At 39.6% G+C, this 14,932-nt stretch overlaps 1 protein-coding gene across 3 annotated transcripts in view; it reads left to right on the top strand.

Moving 5' to 3' along the window:
* ASCC3 (activating signal cointegrator 1 complex subunit 3) overlaps positions 1 to 14,932 on the top strand; it is an 841,816-nt gene that overhangs the window by 666,181 nt on the left and 160,703 nt on the right. For all 3 annotated transcript variants that reach the window (XM_040350155.1, XM_040350157.1, XM_040350156.1), the window contains 4 exons: positions 7,557 to 7,694; positions 7,787 to 7,907; positions 12,662 to 12,794; positions 13,031 to 13,156. In XM_040350155.1, coding sequence (XP_040206089.1) covers positions 7,557 to 7,694; positions 7,787 to 7,907; positions 12,662 to 12,794; positions 13,031 to 13,156 — 518 coding nt within the window. The remainder of the gene's footprint in view (positions 1 to 7,556; positions 7,695 to 7,786; positions 7,908 to 12,661; positions 12,795 to 13,030; positions 13,157 to 14,932) is intronic.

The following is a 14,932-nucleotide window of genomic DNA, read 5'->3' as shown; positions in this document are numbered from 1 at the left end:
TCTGAAGGCAGCATCATAACCTATGTACTGGAATAGTCATTCTGTGTCCCATAATGAACTTGAAGAAAAGGATTTTTACAGTAAATCTAAAATCCCCTGTGAAAGTTAAATATACTAGGTACGACAGATGCATATGATGCAATATTCTGTAAGTCGAGTAACCATATTCATGCACATAATGCACAGATGATAATAAGGTAGCTTTTTATTTTTTAATAGAAAAGTGAAATACTGGAAATACAAACAAGACACCATTTTCTTTTCACCATGTGACTGTCTGCTACTCTTGGTTGCTCATTTTGTTCACTTTTTTTTTATTTTTATACCTCAGACGAAGCTTTATTTGAAGAGTGAAACATCAGTGAAAACAACAGGCCCCTTTCACACCTGCAGACCGTTCAGATCTGCCTGTCAGTTTTTTCAGGCGGATCTGAACAGGCGCTCCATGCCCCGATCTGATCCTCTCTGCTAAAATGTGACGAATGCAAACCCTATTTTGCATCCATCTGGTGGACCGGATCGGATGAAAACGAACAGATGGTTTGTTTTCATCCGATCCCCTATAGAGGAGAGCGGAAATCTGACTGGTCCGTCTGTGGACAGTGTGCAGAGACAGACCTGTCATCTGCCGGCTCAGTGGGGATCAACGGAGCGAGGGGATGTTTAAAAATGGATCCTCACGGGATCCGCATTTGTGAAAAGGGTCTTAGATTTAGGTGATTTGATTTTGGGAGCACCTTCTGGCTTTATGTTCATTAACTGCTTGCCGACCAGCTGCCCTGCCATCGGCGAACCGGAGAAGGAACCGGCCGGCCGCCTCGGCTGAGAAGCTGAGATTTTTATTTGTATTTTTTATTTTTGGCTTTCCAGCCTAGAGGTGAGATCTGGGGACTTATTGACCCCAAATCTCATTGTAAAGAGGACGTGTCAAGCACTATTCCTATTACAAGGGATGTTTACATACCTTGTAATAGGAATAAAATTGATCAATTCTTCTTTTTTTTTTTTTTTTTTTAAGAAAGTGTAAAAATAAAAAACTAAAGATAAAATAAAAAAATTAAAGCGCCCCTGTCCCCACGTGCATATGTAAACGGCGTTTAAACCACACATGTGAGGTATCACCCCAAACATTAGAGCAAGAGTTCTATCACTAGACTCTGTAACTCAAAACATGTAACCTGTAAAAAAATGTAAACGTCGCCTATGGGGATTTTTAAGTACCGAAGTTTGGCGCCATTCCACTAGCGTGTGCAATTTTGAAGCGTGGCATTGGGCTAACTTTAATGCATTTCCAAAATAACATGTTTGAAAAATTGCTGTGCAAATACCATGTGAGATTAAAAGTTGCAAAGACCGCCATCTTATTCTCTAAGGTCTCTGCTAAAAAAAAAAAACATATATAATGTTTGGGGATTTTGTGTAATTTTCTAGCAAAAAAAAATATGATTTTTACATGTAGGAGAAAAATGTCAGAATTGGCCTGGGTGGCAAGTGGTCATTTACATATCCTCTAATACAGCCTGGAGTCTTGATATTGAATATAGGAGGAAATTATAACCAACAGACAATTGTCTATATGTATATATTCAAGAGAAGTTTTTACTATTTAAACTTGGTAGATGTTAATATTACTACATAAAGATAGAACATTGATTGTTATATATAAAGGCATTGACCTCATCCTATAGGTATACCTGTTATGGTAATTTACATACTTTTTATGATGTACAATAAAGGTTACGTTTTACTTAACCACTTAAGCCCCGGACCTTTAGGCCGCTAAATGCCCAGGCCAGGTTTTGCGATTCGGCACTGCGTCGTTTAACAGACAATTGCGCGGTTGTGCGACGTGGCTCCCAAACAAAATTGGCGTCCTTTTTTTCCCCACAAATAGAGCTTTCTTTTGGTGGTATTTGATCACCTCTGCGGTTTTTATTTTTTGCGCTATAAACAAAAATAGAGCAACAATTTTGAAAAAAAATGCAATATTTTTTACTTTTTGCTGTAATAAATATCCCCCAAAAACATATATAATTTTTTTTTTTTCCTCAGTTTAGGCCGATACGTATTCTTCTACCTATTTTTGGTAAAAAAAATCGCAATAAGCGTTTATCGATTGGTGTTGCCAAAATTTATAGCATTTACAAAATAGGGGATATTTTTATTGCATTTTTATTATTTTATTTTTTTTACTACTAATGGCGGCGATCAGCGATTTTTTTCGTGACTGCGACATTATGGCGGACACTTCGGACAATTTTGACACATTTTTGGGACCATTGTCATTTTCACAGCAAAAAATGCATTTAAATTGTCTGCCGCACGCAGCGGGGGGGGGCCCCGATCGGACCCCCGATCCGCGCAAAGGCAAGGACGTATATATACGCCCATCTGCCTGTCCGTGCCATTTTGCGGACGTAAATAGTCGTGCGGCGGGCGTTAAGTGGTTAAAGGGGTTGTAATGGTAAAAAAAATAATCCCTAAATTCCTTTACCTTAGTGCTCCTTCATTTACCTCCTCCTTCGATTTTGCTTTTAAATGTCCTTATTTTTTCTGAGAAATCCTCACTTCCTGTTCTTCTGTCTGTAACTACACGCAGTAATGTGAGGCTTTCTCCCTGGTGTGGAGAAAGCTTCTTGAGGGGGGAGGGGGCGAGCAGGCAAGTCAGGACACTCTCTACTTTTCAGATAGAGAAAGGAGCTGTGTGTAAGTGAGCGTCTTGACACTCCTGCTCGCCCCCTCCCCCCTCAAGAGGCTTTCTCCACACCAGGAAGAAAGCCTTGCATTACGGTGTTGAGTTACAGACAGAAGAACAGGAAGTGAGGATTTCTCAGAAGAAATAAGGACATTTAAAAGCAAAATCGAAGGATGAGGTAAGTGAAGGAGGACTGCACTAAGGTAATGGAAGCTATTTAGGTGATTTTTTTTTTTACCTTTACAACCCCTTTAAGTGACCTTTTGGTGCATAGGGAAGTGCACCCTCGCCTAGTTCTAGTCTAATTTTGCCACAGTTAGGTGTTATCAATATCACAGGCTTTTGTATATATGTTAATACTGGAAATAGACATCAGTTATTTGAAAAGAAAAGTGTGATGCTAGCAGAGATTCATCATGAGATCCACAAGCCATGAGATTTGTACCAATAAGTAAAATAGTTTTGTTTGCTGAAGTGATTTATGTGAAAGTTAGAGGGAGGTCAGCGAGAAGTGACCAGAGCTTCCTGCTGCTAGTTTGACGGTATATTAGTACATTCTCCTGCAAAGGGCTCTATCCTCTTTCCTGGCTAAATTACTTTGCTTAGCGGGACATGACTAACTGCACCACAGGGCATCGCTCTCATGCAAGGCACAAAGACAAGAAAAAAAAGATTTGCTGCTAATATGGTATAGCAACAATATCTCAGAACATATTCCTGAAATGGAATAAGGTGTATCCAGTAGGTAGTGAAAAGTATGTCTAGCACAGGTGGTCTTTGTTGCATGACCCAAACACACACATTTTGTTGTTATTGTAATTGTCTCTTTATGTTTTTCCAATTGTATCTCTGTATGCATTATGAAACATTACATTTATTAAAACAAAACTTCCATGTATTTTTAGTGAAGACTTATTGTGTAATTTTTATTGAGTTTACATTTTGGTTAGTTTGCTGTCTTGTATTTACATGATATTATGTTAGCAATGTTCTCTCATTAGTTGATATGTGTATATAAGGGGGTACAGTGATCTTACTTTGTTTTTTAATTTATTTCTAGTTAAAAAATAAAAGCATTCCAAGCATGTAAATGTGCAATAATATCCAATAAATGTTCAAAGGAAGCAAATAGAGTTTTAACCACTTCCGCCCGGACCATTTGGCTGCCAAATGACCAGGCTACTTTTTGCGATTCGGCACTGCGTCGCTTTGGTCGAATTGCGCTAAAATCAACCTTTTGAATCACACCTGTGACTACAAAAAAAGTGCTAGTGCGATATTAAATAAAACATCCACATGTGCATAAATAAGATCAAAGAGAATAAAAACCGTCCACAAAACAGGTACAAACAGGCTTGTTTGAATCATGAAGCAATCACTGCAGGTGGTTCCTGACATGCAGTAAACACTGTCACACACACGCTCATTAATAAATAAAGGTGCAGGCACTGTATGACAAAGTTCCAAGGTTGCCTCAAATCTCAAGGCTCTCAGAGAAAACAGAAAAAATAGGACAGTACTGGTAACTGAAGCTCTGCAGTATATATTCCATTCACATGCACCCGGATGGGTGATAGCGCATATTCTGATCAGATATGATACTGTGCTCCTCAGTATCCTGGATCTTGTCACTAGGCTCCTCCCCTACGTGTTACGTCACTTGACACGTGACTTTTTCTGCTGTTTTGTGACCTGATCGCGGGACACCGGCGGACATCAATTCTGCGGGTCTCGTGGGCACGGTCATGGAGACCGCAGCAGGCGTGAGCATGCCGGCGGTGGTGCACGCCCACTAGAGTGCAGGTTTAAAGCAACAAATATATACGTTGCTTTGCCTGCCCGTGCCATTCTGGCGACGTATATCTACATGAGGCGGTCGGCAAGCGGTTAAACAAGTCAAGATTAAAACATTGGATATCTATCTATATACAGTGGGAAAAATAATTATTTGATCCCCTGCATATTTTGTAAGTTTGCCCACTTACAAAGAAATTAAGGATCTATACATTTTTTTCATAGGTGTATTTTAAATGATAGAGACAGAATTTCAACCAAAAATCCAGAAAAAAAACACGATACAAATTTGAAATAGACCTATGATTAAAATTATAGACCCTTAATTTCTTTGTAAGTGGGCAAACTTACAAAATCTTCAGGGGATCAAATAATTATTTTCCCAAAATCAGAAGCTTTTTATGCCACTCTTTATTACAGTGTTTTCAAATTAAGTTCTGGCCATCAGATGACATACAGTATGTTTGTAAGTTGTGTCATATTACTACTATTATTTTTTTTCTTTCAAGCTCCAAAGTACCTGAAAGCAAACAGAGCTGCATACCACACCACAAAAACCACCAGTATTTTAAATATCTCTGTTTGTCACTTTTTTAATTGACCTCTGTTTTGGAGTTCCTCATTTAAAACATAAATCCCTTTTCTAATCAGTGTTTTGGTCATCTCTGCATTAACAGAATATTCTTTCCAGACTAGACTATTGTGTTCAGATCTCTGTGGCTCCTATGATTCCCTGTAGACATGTAGCCAGATTCAGGTAGACGTGCCTAACTTTAAGCAGGCATAGTGCATCTCATATACGCTACACCGCCGTAAGTTAGAGAGGCAAGTACAGTATTCACAAATAACTTGCGTCCTAAGTTACGGCGGCGTAGTGTAAATGTGACGGCGTAAGCGCGCCTAATTCAAATGTGGAAGAGGTGGGCGTGTTTTATGTAAATTAAGCATGACCCCACGTAAATGACGTTTTGAACGAACGGCGCATGCGCCGTCCGTGGACGTAACCCAGTGTGCATGCTCCAAATTACGCTGCAAAGACTCATTGGTTTTGACGTGAACGTAAATTACGGCCAGCCCCATTCACGGACGACTTACGCAAACAACGTAAAACGTGAAAAATTTGACGCGGTTTCGACGTCCATACTGCGCCATCTTTTTGGTGGTTTATCTTTACGCCTGAAAACGCCTTACGTAAACGCTGTATCTTTACTGCGCCGGGCAAGTGTATGTTCGTGAATAGGCGTATCTCGCTGATTTACGTTTTTTAGGCGTAAATCAGCGTACACGCCCCAAGCGGCCAGCGTAAATAGACAGCTAAGATACGATGGCGCCGGCAATCGTATCTTAGCAACATTTAAGCATACTGTATCTCACTTTGAGAATACGCTTAAATATAAGACGGGGCAGATTCGGAGTTACGACGGCGTATCTACTGATACGCCGTCGTATCTCTACCTGAATCTGGCTATTGATGTTTTGTTACCCTGCTGTAGGCTTCTCTTCCATGGGATAGTGCAAGTCTGGAGGCCTTGATGAGATCTAGCTGTTGGAAGATAGTGTAGAGCCTCATCCCACCCTCGAGCACGTTAATTGTTGACATACTATTACATGGATATCTGCTCCTAGCTCCTGAGAGGAGGCTCATGTTTATGATTGCTAGAATCAAGTTTTTTCTTTTATATATAAATGGTCAGGCAGACTGTTCTGTGGCTACTACACCCCTGGCTCATCTTATGATGTAGGTTGTAAGGTCTCTTCCTTATTCTTTTGGTCCTAAATATATTACAATATATCCTACCTGCCTTCCATTTTTCATGGAATACTTTCTTTTGAAAGTATTTAGTTATGCTACCTGCATAAGCATAGTTTGTTCACATAAAGTTTGGGAAATGCAGGTGATCAATTTTCCACACAAAACCCAAATATAATACAGTATGAAAAGATAAACAACAGGTAGCACACCAAACACATGGCACTTCAAATAATTTCATATATATTTGGAAATGGCATATATTTCACATTACATATAGGTGCATACATCAGATCTTTCTCTCCAATCCACTCAACTAAACATAGGCATACTATGAGCTGTATAATGGTCGGACAGATCCAGAATGTCACTACAGAAGGCAAAATAAACACACATAGATTTTTTACCAGAGAAACATATTTGACCATGTGTAAGAACCGCTTTCTCAAGTCACATGGGATTTGGCATGTGTCTGGACCTTGCAACCCCAGTTGAACACGTCACCATATGTTCAGAGCTACATAGACAAGTGTAACACAGGAATGTTATGTTTTGGTGAATGCAGCAGAGTCTACACTCTTCATAGACTTGTGAATGTTTTCTTGTCAGTAAGTGTACAGGGCCATCAGTGGTGGGAAATGTAATCTCAGTATTGGGAAGCAATCATATTCATTGTGCATTGTGGCAAGCAAAATGGCATACTGTATATACTTGAGTATAAGCCGACCCGAATATTAGCCAAGGCACCTAATCTTACCACAAAAAAAATGGGAAAACCTATTGACTCGAGTATAAGCCTAGGGTGTCCATCTGCATGCCTCACTGTGCTTCACTTTGCCTCACTGTGTCCATGTGCATGTCTCACTGTGTCCATGCCTCACTGTGTCCATGACTAGACTGGCGTTTAACATGGGAGTCTATGGAAGGGGTGCCCGGTTTGAAAAATAGGTGCTCCCCGGCCGTAGGTCCCCCGGACAACAAACTTTGCACACTTATAGATGAAAAATGGGGTTACATGCGTGCCAAGTTTGGGGTCAAGGGGACCTACGGCCGGCCAGTACTGGGTCCCCAAAATCTGGGAAATCAGGCGCAAAAAGGTGACTTGAGTATAAGCAGAGGGCGGCATTTTCAGCACACAAAAAATGTGCTGAAAAACCCGGCTTATACTCGAGTATATATGGTAATAAGACAATTATAATGAAGATGTAACATATTTGTACTAGCACAATATCCCTTTTTACTATATATTTGCCGTACTTGTTTTATATGATGTATAGTTAAAGTAAGGAATCACATTGATCCTGATTTTTTATTCAGATGGATGACATCATTGCAACCGTAAGGGATTCCAACCTGAAGCTCACACTTGCCTTTGGAATTGGAATGCACCATGCAGGGCTGCATGAAAGAGATCGCAAGACAGTGGAAGAGCTTTTTGTGAACTGCAAGATACAGGTAAAGCATCTTTCAAAAACAAAAAATAGTCTGTTTAACCTGTAGTTGTCATTGTTTTTTATCTATTTTCTTTTACTCTCTAAATAAATTAGGTTCTTATTGCAACCAGCACACTGGCTTGGGGTGTGAATTTCCCAGCTCACCTGGTAATTGTCAAAGGGACTGAATTTTATGATGGAAAAACAAGGAGATATGTAGATTACCCAATCACAGGTAATTTGAGGAAACCACTTTATATCCTATGCAAATCAGTGTTCAGCTTATAAATTTTACGTCACAGATTGCAGTGTTTCCCATGTATTATACATACAGTATACACAGTTGTAAAATTATCTTCAGCATGGAGCAGTAACCAGACCTGGATCCTGAAAAATATGCATTTTGTTTCACTAGACTGTGCCTGTTCTGCTGATAAATTATGTCTGTTTTTTAAGTGAAATACAAATGAAAATATAAATAAATGCTAAAAATGCACACATTGATAGAATAAAATAAAAACAAATCCTGGCAAAGACAGAGCAATTTTTTCATTTTTTGCACAATTTTCAGAATTTCTGGCAAAAAAAATGACTGTAAACTCTGTATTTTACAAAAGCAAATACCCTATAAAATAACAAAATAGTTGTTGCATAATTCTATGTTGCACCATATTTGCTCAAATATTTATCAAAATAAATATTATTTTGGAAAAGAAAAAAACTATGGCTCAGTTTAAGGGTCTTGATAATGTTCTTATAGCCTATGCTATCTTTATGTAGAGCAACAATTCTTTTTTTCAGATCCTAAATGTTCTTTGCCATGAGGTACCATGTTGAACTTCCAGTGACCAGTAGAGAGTGAGAGCGATAACACAGAATTTAACACACCTGCTCCCCATTCACACCTGAGACCTTGTAACACTAACAAGTCACATGACACTGGGGAGGGAAAATGGCTAACTGTGCCCAATTTGGACAGTTTCACTTAGGGGTGTACTCACTTTTGTTGCCATCAGTTTAGACATTAATGGCCGTCTGTTAAGTTATTTTAAGGGGACGGCAAATTTACACTGCTATACATTTTCATGTGACAACACTGAAGAAATTACACTTTGCTACAATGTAAAGTAGTGAGTGTATCACTACTTTACATTGTAGCAAAGTGTAATTTCTTAAGTGTCGTCACATGAAGAGATATAATAATATTTACAAAAATGTGAGGGGCTTGTGTGGGCTACTGTAGGTGCAGTTGTCATTTCCACACATAGGCACACCTGTGTACGTGCTTGCATATGGAGGCAAGGGACTTTAAAATAGTTTATTTATAATATATCATTTTAATTACTTTTATAAAAGTAAAATAAATGCTATCACATATGGGAATAACAAGCCCACTTAGTGATGGCATAATGGAAGTGATGGGTCCTCTTTTATGGATACATACTTGTACTCTTTTATGGATAGACCACTGTTTGACCCCTAATGTCATCTCTGGACCCCCCATTCAAGCAGATGAAGCACAGCTCATGTGTCAACAGTTTTTTTTTTCTTATCTAACCACAGTGGCTTATATTTGTCCGATCTCGCCACAGCACCTGCTATTCCCATCCTAGACGCGCAGGAGGGACAACAGAGCAGGATACAAAGCGGCAGGTAGGAATGAGGGGAGTATTGGGTGCACAGCATCCTTGCGGCCTTCCCTTTTCTGACCACCCGGCATGCCCGGAAAAGATCTGGTATGAATTTTAAGGGAGATCCCACACACAAAAAAAAACGATGTGCAAGCATGTGCCCCCCCCCCCCCCCACATTGCTAAATCATACCAGACCACATGTCCTTAACATAGGCAAGGGTACATTGCCAGGTCACCAAATATTGATACTTCCACATGACTAAGAGCTACATAATACTCCTGGTTACTCATTCACAAAAAAATGTTATGTAGTAAATAAATATACCCACAATTTGTTTCCATGATGTCCAAAAAAGATTTGCTCCTATCAATACCCTGTTGCAAATGAAATCTCTGGTTGGGGTACCGGTTGAATGGCCATGACCCAATATTTGTTCAATTACATCACCCTGCATTATTATTATAATACTGGATTTATATAGCACCAAGAGTTTTTGCAGCACTTTACAACATGAGGGCAGACATTGCAGTTACAATACAATTCAATACACTAGGAATCAGAGGGCCCTACTCGTTAGAGCTTACAATCAAGGGAGGGTCAAATGATACAATAGGTAATAGCTGTGGCAGATGAGCTGATGGCAAAATAAAAGTATGATTGCTAGGAAGGGGCAGAATTGGCTTCTCTGAAGAGGAGGGTTTTCAGGGATTGTCTAAAAGCAAACACAGTAGGAGATATTCGGACAAATTGGGGTAGGGAGTTCCATAGAATTGGTGAGGCTCAGGAGAAGTCCTGGAGGCAAGCATGGGAGGAGGTTATGAAGAAGCTAGTGAGCAGGATGTCTCATTCTCATAATATTGACAGGTCACCTGTGGCCAGGTGACAAGTGCACCCCGTTGGGGTCAGGGATGCACCACAGGGTAGTGAACCCTATAGCCGACTGCTGCAATCAGAGATGAAGCGTGAACCCAAGATTCCCCAGGGCGTGGAGTCTAAGACCCAGCTTTGTGTTCACCAGAGCCTCTAGTGGAGAGGATGGCCTTCGCCGCAGCTGGATCCAGGTCGCGACCCCTGGGATCCCCTAGGTCACGCTCCGCAGGGAGAGAGGGGAAGCAGCAACCAGGACAAGCGATAGTGATGGGTAAGCCGAGTCAGGGCAACAGGCAGACAAGGGTAACCAAGGGACAGGCAAAAGGTCAGGGTCACAGGCAAACAGGAGAAGTCAGGGACGAGCCAAAAACGGTACACAGGAAGGTAAATGTAGCATACTGCAGACAGGAACTTAAGCTAACAACACGGTTGAACAGCAAAGCAGACCTGCAGTGCAACAGTTAATATAGACTTCCTGGGGTGGGGCCATACAGGAAGGAGAGGTGATAAAAAGGCAGCCAGAAGAGAGTCAGGCCTCTGATGGAGACATGAGAAGAAGGTAAGCTGCCAGACATTATTGCATGTCCATGACAGATATATTCCAAGTATGGTAAGTATTGGGTCTGATGGATATTCACATGTATTATGCATAAATCGTTTTTTTTTTTGTTTTTTTTCAGTCTTCAACATGAATGAATCTTACAAGTATAGTTTATGTAAACAAATATAAACCTTGCCTTTTGTTGACATGAAACAATGACATTTACCTTTTTGAAGACTAGGCAAAGTTATTTTTAATGTGGTTCTATTTTCTTGGACTATAATTAAACTTTTTTTTTTTTTTTCAGTAGAATGTATTGAGGTAAATTTCAGTACAAAAAAAACAGAAGAAAAAATAAAATAATAGATATGGCAATAGGACTGAGTACACAAAGATTACAAATCACATTTTGTCATATAAAAAGCAGAAACTGGATGGATCAGCATGAGCTATGCATGTTCGGTGGGCTGCCGATATGCAAGCGTTGCAGGGTTAAGGAGAGAATTAACACGTTGTTTAAACAAAAAGGAAATCCAAGGATCTTAGACAAAAGTTAGTTGTTGGGTGAGGCTTCTTGACTCTTAAATGATGAATGGGCCCCATAGTATGAGAAGGAGAACATGAAATTGTTAAGTTCCTCTGGGGGTGAGGTCGTCTCCATAAAAGTTTCCCATCTGGAGTAGAAACGTTTGGTGGAGCCTTAACATTTGAAGTCGGTATTGAGCTTGTCTTTATATAACAGGAGAAGTAGCTCCCCTTTAACCTGTGAGACTTTTGGTGGGCAGGAGGATGTCCAATTTTTTTTAGTATAGATCTTTGAGCTATGAGTAGACATACCAGGATCCAATTCAAGTGTAGCGTACAGGAACTGGCAGTATCATTCACATTGGGCAGCCAGCAGGCCGGATGGGAGGTGCGGGCAGCGGCAGGCAAAAAGGTAAGCTTTATATGACGGTTTTTAGGGACTGCGATCGGGAGCTGCAGAGAGAAGCCGCTACTCCATGCGACACAAACCTTTTAGTTTCCAAGAGCTACATGTTAGATTTTTAACTCAATGTAAATATAAAATAAGACTGTTTAATATAGGAATGTATTCAATAAAGCCATTAAAAGCATTTTATATAGAACTGGCATTAATCCTCTTGAAATCCCACTCACAGCACTATTCACACTGACAGGGAAGGTCAAAGCTCTACTGCTTTTCACAGTACTGTCATTCAACAATTTAATATAGTGCAGCTACAGAGTGGCAATACTGAAAATGTAATTTGTTTATTGGCAGTCGTGTACAGAGTTAACAAAGCATGTTTGTGATAAGCAAACTTCCCCTTTTCAAGGCTACAAACTATACAAAAGTTATAGATAATATATTTGCCTATATGATTTTATACATCAGGATTTTAGGCATGCTTACAGAAGAAAATAGCACAGTCTGGGGCAGACTTGTTAATTGTTTAATTGCAGTTTAGAAAAGTGATTTCCTGACTTTGTTTTGTTGAGGGATGCGTGAAACATAAGATTGTCTGCAAAGAATTACAGATCTTTTTGCAGCTAAAGCAGTTTGTGTATAGAGATGTGCTTAGTTGTCCTCCTAACTGATCTCTACCCGAACTCTGAACATTTTTGTTTTAATCCAGTGAGCTGCAGGCCATATTATTCCAAACCAACCTCTAATGTTAAAACAAGAGATGGGCTGTGGGGCAGGAATGACCTGGCCAAAAGCTCATTGGTGTAAAAAAAAAAAGGGTTTAGAGTTTGGGTTAAGATAAGTTTGGAGCACTTTATGTATAGTAAGTTCAATCGTATATTTAACAGTTGCCCAGAGTTTGAAATGTAATGTTATTTTAGCTTTTCACCTATGCTATGTGGCTTCATCTTGTATATCGCATACTACTACAAAAATCATTGGCACAAAATAAAAGTAAATGTTTCCTCTTTTGTTAGATGTTCTTCAAATGATGGGTCGTGCAGGAAGGCCTCAGTTTGATGACCAGGGAAAAGCTGTTATCCTAGTGCATGATCTAAAGAAAGATTTCTACAAGAAATTTCTCTATGAACCATTCCCTGTTGAATCTAGGTAAGTGCATAAATGAATAGAACAGGACAATGTCTAGGTAATAAATTAAATATGATGCCATTTTCTTTCTCACAACCTGCTTGTTGTAACAGCTAGACGTATCATATTACTTCTGCCGTAATAAACTTCCAGAAAAGCACACTGGAAGATATTACAAAAAATTGTGTCAGCTTGATATAGTTAATATGACTTTGATTGTCTAGCAATTCTGACTTTTGTATTTTAACTCTTTAAAGCTTGCTGGATGTACTATCTGACCACTTAAATGCTGAAATTGCTGCTGGAACAATTTCATCAAAGCAAGATGCTATGGACTACATCACCTGGACTTACTTTTTCCGTCGACTCTTGATGAACCCTAGGTAAGTGAGATGTTCTGGATAGACAGCTATAGTGTATGTAAAGGCAATTTTTTTTAGCTTTGGAGAGGGTAGGGACAGATTAGACTCTTGGTCAAGTTTTTATTACTGTTGTTGCTTCCACTGGCGAGATTCTCAACTCAGTATATGCCCTGGTAATCATTGTCATCCAGACAGAAAGTGAGGGGAATCCAAAAATGTTGAGTTGTCAGAGCAAGTGGTGAGTGGAAATCATTTACTGGGGACCCTAGTTCATGTGATCACTCTCTTTTCAATTTGGAGGGATTTCCTTTAAGTTCTTGGGTTTTCAGGAAAGGAATTAAAAGGAAATCCCCCCACAGGTATAAAAAAATAACTTGATCGCTTGTTTAGCTGTACATACACATTCATTAACTACTTGCCGACCAGCCGCCGCAGTTGTACTGCGTGAGGTTGGCATGGCTGTGCAAATCACCATCGTACATCGGCCGCTTTAAGAAGCTATAGCTAAGCTATAGGGGGCGTGGGAAAAAAGGAAATTAATTTTGTTTGGGTACAATATCTCATGACCACACACTTGTCAGTTAAAACGCCGCAGTGCCATATCGCAAAAAATGGCCTGGTCATTAAGGGGGCAAATCCTTTCAGTCCTTAAGTGGTTAAAGAGAGGTTTGAAAGGCAATTTTCGTCAGTTTGTGTTTATTTATATATCTCCATTCTCCTGCTTTCCATGCTTTTGGTCTTGTCAATATAGGAGTTCTTTCTTATAAATCACAAGTTGATTTTCCGGCCATCCAGTACAGGCGAGAGGGATTTAAATGTTCATTTTTTTTCTTATACTCCTATCAAAATTAAATTTTAAACCTTGAGATGCTTACTATACAGTATAAGAATACAGGTTATATACTTAAAGCAGCATTAAACCCAAAAGCAAACATTTATTATATTGCAGCTTACCAATTTTTTGATGTGATGGCTATATTAGTTTTCTTCTTTAAGGCTTTCTTTCTTCTGTTTTCACATAGTGATCCAGTTTGTAAGTCTGTGTTTTTAAAAGCTCAGGCCCTCCAGCTATTATTCATTTAAAACCTTTATCTCCAAAGGAAAAAAAAATGATTCCCAAAAAGTTTGGATGCTGTGTAAAGTCTACAGAAAAACCTTTCTAAACATCTGGGAACTGAGAAGACCAGTTGCTGGAGTTTTCGGAGAGGAATGTTGTCCCATTCTTGCCTGATATAGTATTCTAACTGCTCAACAGTACTAAGTCTTCTTTGTCATATTTTTGTTTCAAGATGAGCCACATATTTTCAGTTTGTGAAAGGACTGGACTGCAGGCAAGCCATTTAAGCACCCAGACTCTTCTACTACGAGGCCATACTGTTGTCATAGATGCAATCTGTGGTTTAGCGCTAGCCTGCTGAAATATGCAAGACCTTCCCTGACAAAGATGTTGTCTGGATTGAAGCATATGCTGATCTAAAACCTTTCAGCATTAATGTTGCCTTTCTAGACGTGCAAGCTGCCCATTCCATGCACACTAATGCACCCCCATACTATCAGAGATGCAGGCTTTTGAACTGGAGGGACCCTTTTCTCTATAGTCTGTTAGACTCAGTGCCTATGGTTGCCAGAATAAGAAACGGCTACACCTCACATTTGTTCCACATGCCATTTATTGAAACATCCAAAGTGACACCATAGGACACCAGCAGTCTAGGTAGATGCATTTCACACAACAGAAGTGTGCTTATTCATTGCCCAGGGTTGCCGAAAAGAATGTCAACCACAGAACAGTTTTCA

This window comes from Rana temporaria, chromosome 4, assembly GCF_905171775.1.
Source record: "Rana temporaria chromosome 4, aRanTem1.1, whole genome shotgun sequence".
Taxonomy (NCBI): domain Eukaryota; kingdom Metazoa; phylum Chordata; class Amphibia; order Anura; family Ranidae; genus Rana; species Rana temporaria.
Note: the sequence above shows the minus strand (reverse complement) of the source record. Positions and strands in the feature narration are given on the sequence as shown.